This window comes from Berghia stephanieae, chromosome 1 (genome assembly GCF_034508935.2).
Source record: "Berghia stephanieae isolate SIO BIC M18660-M18661 chromosome 1, UCSD_Bste_1.3, whole genome shotgun sequence".
Classification (NCBI taxonomy): Eukaryota; Metazoa; Mollusca; class Gastropoda; order Nudibranchia; family Aeolidiidae; genus Berghia; species Berghia stephanieae.
This window is the reverse complement of record NC_088360.1, coordinates 26943052-26950350: the sequence shown is the minus strand read 5'-3', so window position 1 is coordinate 26950350 and position 7299 is coordinate 26943052. Positions and strand designations below refer to the sequence as shown.

The 7299-nt window shown below is 40.5% G+C and overlaps 1 protein-coding gene across 1 annotated transcript in view; it reads left to right on the top strand.

The window, feature by feature from the left end:
• LOC144971100 (potassium channel subfamily K member 2-like) overlaps positions 1-5627 on the top strand; it is a 23359-nt gene extending 17732 nt beyond the window's left edge. The window contains exons 3-4 of the mRNA XM_078911501.1: positions 2750-2911; positions 5152-5627. Coding sequence (XP_078767627.1) covers positions 2750-2911; positions 5152-5339 — 350 coding nt within the window. The 3' untranslated portion in view covers positions 5340-5627. The remainder of the gene's footprint in view (positions 1-2749; positions 2912-5151) is intronic.
• Positions 5628-7299: the final 1672 nt, after the last annotated feature.

Here is a 7299-nt window from a genome sequence, read left to right as displayed (position 1 = left end):
CCACCACTACAATCAACATCACTACTACCATCAAAAACCATGGTCACTACAACCAACACCAACACCCACCACCACCACCATTACATAACCGCCACAATCAACAACAACACTACCCCTTCACCCCTTCACTACCATCACCGTCTTTGTAGCCAGACAACAGCTATCATCATCATCATCCTCATCATCATCATCATCATCATCATCGTCGTCGTCATCATCATCATCATCATTATCATCATCATCATTACCACCACCACCACTGCCATCAGCATTACCACCACAACCATCACCACCACTACTATCACCATTACCACCACAACCATCACCACCACCACTATCACCATAACCACTATCACCATTACCACCACAACCATCACCATTACAACCACAACCATCACCACCACCACTATCACCATTACCACCACAACCATCACCACCACCACTATCCCCATTACCACCACAACCATCACCACCACCACTATCACCATTACCACCACAACCATCACCACCACCACTATCACCATTACCACCACAACCATCACCACCACCACCACTATCACCATTACCACCACAACCATCACCACCACCACTATCACCATTACCACCACTACCACCACTACCACAAAAGATTGTATTAACAAGCCATCAACACCTGTATTACAACTAATCAAGTTCTGACATTGTACGACTCAAATTAACAATGTCCACTCACTCTACAAAACCGATTAAGTGCACAGCGAACTGGCGCAATGAATCGCTATAGATAGTTTAATACATAACTAAAACCCTTTCATCATTATATTTTCATATATCGAGTAATTTCTATTTTACTTGCATTGTGAATGAGAAGAACAAATATAAATGTAACCACCCCCCTCCCCCTCTCCCAAAGAAAAATAGACGTATCCACAATAAATAACCGACATCTAAAATTTGCTAGTTACTAAATTTTAGATTGGGAGATATGACGGAAGGCACTTTGTAAAGAGCAAGAGGCAGAATTTGTTGTCCCCTATCTTATATAAATAATATAAGTAATGGTGATCATCAATGTAAGCTGTGGTCTTGTGGTATGACACTCGCTTTAGGATCAGAAGGTCCTGGGTTTTAGCCTCGCTCGCTCGACGCATAGTTGAGTCCTTGGAAAAGGCTCTTTACTCACATTCTCTCACCGTACTCAGATGCAAAATGAGTACCTGGCCGTTGACAGCGTTGTCTTTGTCCGAAAAAAAAATTTGCAATATCGCCTGCTAACAGGCATCATGTCCCATCCTACATGTTACGTGCTGCTGTTGGCCAAGGACCCCTTGTAAATCGTTTTGAGCACGTTTAGTAGATATTGCGCTATATAAAAGCTCAAGCTCAATAAGTAATGCATAGTTTAGAGTACATATCCGAATGATTACAAAATATTGAAACCACCATCATCCATATCATGATTTTTAATCTCCTCTTCCTCTTCCTTGTAATTTTACTCTTCCATCTCCTCTTTAAAAAATATATAAAATAAATCAATTTATTCATTCCCAAGGAGAAATTTGTTTTTAGGGTCTATTCCAACCAGGGCGTCAGCCGCAGTGTAGCGCCTCAAATGAGCTAGGGCGAACTGTAGGTTGGGGGGGGGGGTTAGTCGAACTCGGTACCTTTCGCGTACGATGCAAAGACCATACATCTGAGCCACGCTACATTCCTCCTTCTCTTCTTACTCCGCAATCTCATCTTTTTCCTCCTCCTTGTCCTTATGAATCTCCTCTCTCCCCTCCTCCTTGCCCTTTTCTCGATATCCTCTTTTTTCTCACCCATCTCATCCTATTCCTCAATATCCTCTTTTTCATCTCCTTCTCATCTTAATCCTTCAATCTCTCTCTTTTCCTGTGTATCTCCTCTCTCTCCTCGTCTTTTCTACACTCTACTACTACTACTACTACTACTACTACTACTACTACTACACTACTACTACTACCTACTACTACTACTTACTACTACTACTACTACTACTACTACTACAACTACTACTACTACTACTACTACTACTACTACTACTACACTACTACTACTACTACTACTACTACTACTACAAACTACTACTACTACTACTAACTACTACACTACTACTACTACTACTACTACTACTACTACTACTACTACTACTACTACTACTACCTACTACCTACTACTACTACTTACTACTACTACTACTACTACTACTACTACTACTACTACTACTACTACTACTACTACACTACTATACACTACTACTACTCTACTACTACTACTACTACTACTACACTACTACTACTACTACTACTACTACTACTACTACTACTACTACTATACTACTATACTACTACTACTACTACTACTACTACTACTACTACTACTACTAACACTACTACTATTACTACTACTACTACTACTACTACTACTACTACTACTACTACTACTACTTCTTCTTCTATAACAACAACAACAACAACAACAACAACAACTACTACTACTACTACTACTACTACTACTACTACTACTACTACTGCTACTGCTACTGCTACTACTACTACTACTACTACTACTACTACTACTACTACTACTACTACTACTACTACTACTACTGCTAAACAATTCAATCATCATCATCATCATCATCATCATCATCATCATCATCATCATCATCATCATTCCGTCCATCATTCTATTCTTAAATCTCCACATCATATCATATTAATTATATCTTCGTCCTCGTCCTCCCCAGAAACCCATCCGTGCGTCAACCGGAGTGAGCTGATCCAGCTTCTCTCCTTGTCCGTGGTGGACAATGAATTAGTGTATTACGTGATCCACGACAAACACCACTTGGACAGATGGGACTTTGGTGGCTCTTTTGGATTCGTCGTCTCCGTTGTCACCACTATAGGTAAAAAAAAATATATTGACCTTTTATATAGCGCAATATCCACAAAAAGTGCTCAAAGCGCTTTTCAAGGGGTCCCTGGTCAACAGCAACATTTAACATTTAGGACGGGATATGACACCTGTTAGGCGATAATACATTATTTTTCGAACAAAGACAATGCTGTTAACGGCCAGGTACTCATTTTACACCTGAGTACGGTGAGAGAATGTAAGTAAAGTGCCTTTTCCAAGGACTCAACTATGCGCCGAGCTAGGCTCGAACCCAGGACCTTTTGATCCGAAAGCGAGTGTCATACCACAAGACTACATATCCGCACGTACTCTTCCTGGGCGCGATACAATGACAGTTCTGTCAAGGTTCCAATACTTCTCGGGACGTGCATTTTTCTTTTCAAAATTAATTACTCATCTTCAATTATTCTAATGTGAGGACAACACTTTTATACGGTTAAGAAATATGTCGAATTGCCAAGGCACTGCATCAGAAAATTCAGACGTTCCTGAATTCCTGTGTGAGACAAATATACAGAATTAGGTGGCCAGAAAAAAATTAATTAGCAATGATGAACTGTGGAAGAAATTAAAGCAGAAGCCTGTCAGTGTTGTAGTCTAGCGCAGGAAATGGAGATGGATTGAGCATATGCAAAGTAGAAGTTGTAGCGTATGGCTACACCTCCAAATTCATTTCGTCAACCCAGCTCCAAAAGTCCCCCTCCGCCCAAAGGACGGTCCCATAGCTAGCGACCTTCAAGTTTAGTAACTGGACAGTGGAGGTTGATGTGGTCGCTGGTCTCTAGGGCTGCCTGACATATCCGGCAGGTATCATTGTTTCCAAGTTTTCATCTGCACATATTTGATGCAGTTCTGCCCTGTCCCAGTTAAGAGGTATATGCAAAGAAAACCACCGAACAACATCAACCGACAGGCCCTTACATTAAATGGAATCCGCAAGGAAAGAGAAGATGGGAAAGCCCCAGAAGCTCATGGAGTGGAGGAGGTCAACAACAGAAAAGCTAAAGAATGTTGGAATGCGCTGGTGTGAAATGGAGTAGACGGCCCAGAGCAGAGTGAGATGGAGGAAGACAGTTGGCGGCCCATGTTGGTCCACGGAGCCCAAGGGTTTAAGTAAGTAAATAAAGCATTTTACTTTGTGTCAACATCAACCTGGAATCTTCTCTCGGTGTGTACCAGAAGTGCTTATATTTATTAAGTGCTTTAAGTCTCGACTGAAGACGGAATATTTCATAATCACATCCTTCATGTCCCATTGGTTTCAGGACTATCACATAAACTTAATAGATTACAATTGTAATTTTTAATTTTCCTAGAATTATAAGATTTAACTTGAAAATGTTCATGTCAACTAGATATGTCTCAAATGACTAATTTGGCTGATTGATTGGCAGGCTTAGAAAAAGAACAACATACGAAACACGGAATGTTTCAAGCTCAAAACCCTTCTTAAGGCTTCAACCCCCCCCCCCCTAGTAAAAACATTAATACATTACTTAAAACCAAGTAAATGGTAGACACATATTTGTCACGTCCTGTCTGTAAGTAATAATATCTTGGAACTAGATAGTTCGTCTTGGACTTCTAAGCCGTCTATCTGATTGAAGAAGAGTTTTGATACGTTCCATGCTTGGTATATTGTTATATTTTGAAGTTGTTATGTTCATTTTATATTTTTACTTCTTACAGTTCATACATAGCATCTTATCACTTTAGTATCACTTTCGTTGGTTTGGCTGGTTGGTATGACACTCGCTTTCGGATCGGAAGGTCCTGGGTTCGAACCTAGTTGAGCGCATAGTTGAGTTCTTGGAAAAGACTCTTTACTCTCTTTACTCACATTCCCTCACCGTACTCAGGTGTAAAATGAGTACCTGGCCGTTAACAGCGTTGTATATGTCAGGAAAAATTGTAATATCGCCTAACAGGCGTCATGTCCCGTCCTACATGTTACATTTTGCTGTTGACCAGGGACCCCTTGTAAAGCGCTTTGAGCACATTTAATGGATATTGCGCTATATAAAAAAGCTCAATTTTTTAAATTAATGATTGCCATGGTAACCAGTGATAAGTTGCTGACATTCTAAATAAACGTTTAAGCAGACAGTAGATATGGACGATAAAAGTATGAAACAAAATTAGATAAAACATCTTTGAAAGAACCGGAGGAAAAAATACATAACCCGGTACCTTTTGTTCTGTTATGTATTGATACTTTTGTTGTTTCAGGTTTTGGAAACCTGGCCCCGTTCACCCAAGAAGGCAAGGCAGTTTGTGTGTGTTATGCTATATTCGGAATTCCCCTGACCCTGTTGGTTCTCAGTGCCATAGGACAGAAGATGGCGCACTATTTCACACGGATACGCCGGATACGGTGTCAACTTTGCCGGCAGTACCCCTCGGTAAGAAAAACGTAAATGGCTGATTAAAAAAAAAACAAAAAAAAAAAAAAAAACCCAAAAAACATGAGCTTGAGCTTTTATATAGTGCAATATCCACTAAACGTGCTCAAAGCGCTTTACAAGGGGTTCCTGACCTACAGCAACATGTAACATTTCGATCGGGACATGACGCCTGTTAGGCGATATATTTTTTGGACAAAGACAACGCTGTTTACAGCCAGGTACTCGTTTTACACCTGTGTACTTTGAGAGAATGTGAGTAAATAGCCTTCTCCAAGGACTCATCTGTATGTGCGCCGAGCGCGAGGCTCGAACCCAGGACCTTCTGATCCGAAAGCGAGTGATATACCACTAATTATATCACTTAGCCGCACAAGATCATATTAGATCAGTGGTTTTCAACCGGACGGGTGGATTGTACGCCCTAGGGTGTGTCAAATTTTTAAAAAAGGGTTTACTTTTTGATAGGGTCTCCTGCAGAGCGAATAAGCCCATGGAGCGGGAGTGTATCCGGGTTTCTGTGACCTGAAACGGACAATTTTAATTATTACTTGTCACCCTTTGGATATGACGCTAGTCTGTGGCAACGTACTTTTGCCCGATCTGACAGTACCAGCTATCCAATCAAAGCTGGATGGTCATGGAGAGGGGGCGACCAGAATGACGAACTATCTATTGTATGTGTTTAGTCTTGAAAACGGCTGGTGGAATTTGTTGGCGTGATGAACGAACCCTGGTCGAGTAGAATCTCTCGTAGAAGTTGAGACAGTGTGTACGATTTCAAACAAAGGTTGACAAGCACTGACTGAATTAGATCAATATGAATGAGATTAGCGGAAGAGTAGCGTCCCTTGATTGGACGTCACCTTACAGAGAAAACGTCAATTTGGTTTTGAAGTGTATTAAGCCGCTTTCACCGGAAGCGAGGACGAGAGACGCATGCACACAACCAACATGACGTTCTCTCTCTAATAACTTTTCTGCCGGTGACGTCATAGACTATGGGTGACGTCCAATCGAGGGACGCTACTCTTCCGCTAATCTCATTCCCTATTAAGGGAATGCCTTTGTTACCAATTATGCCTCTTTATTGTGTCCAAAACGATAGATACTATTATAAGGAGAGCTTAGAAGCTTGGATGTGGCTGGGTTGTATCTATAAAACTCACACAAATCACACCAACTTATGCGGAAAAAACAAAAAAAAAAAAAACAAAAAACAAAAATGAATATAACAGCTTAAAAAAAAAAAAAAGGGGGGGGGGATACAAATACGGTAACGTTTCGGGCTCAAAACCCTTCTTCAGCCAACAACAACAACAAGAAAAAGAAGAGCAAAACAAAGAAACAAAAAAAAAAAACCCTACAAAAACGAACAATAAATACGTATGAACGTCCTCTCTCATGCGGACACAACTCACAACGCTTTGATGACAGGCCCTAGTGTTTCCCTCCTTGCAATACGATTCAATAGTCTGATGTCACGCCGCCCGGCAACGGCGGCCATCTTGGTTCTAAACAAAGAAAATCATTACTTTTTATTTTTCATGCTGGCTAGAACTCTTCATATGCCTTGTGATCAGAATGTGTAAAAGTCAAAACATGATCAAATTTATGTTTTTCCCTCCTCTGGATACCCTTTATGCTCGCCGGAGAAATATTTCATACGGGCGTCCGCCATTGTTCCGATAGTTTAGAGCCAGTGTTACAAAGTTACTCATTAGGAAGGAAGTGACGTTACGACTGTCGAAGAGTATTACTGTTTTGTCACAATAAATCAAGTCACTGAATTAGGCAGAAAAGGCGTTTAATTTACTAAATTATAGCATTTTGCCTTATAAAAGCGATCTCTGAAAATAACCCAAAAAAGAATCAATTTTCAAAGACTGCGTTTGCGTCAGTCAAACAAATTATTTTCACTGTGATATTATCACTGTGAAATGATAATAATAATACAATCCAAGTAAAGAGATGA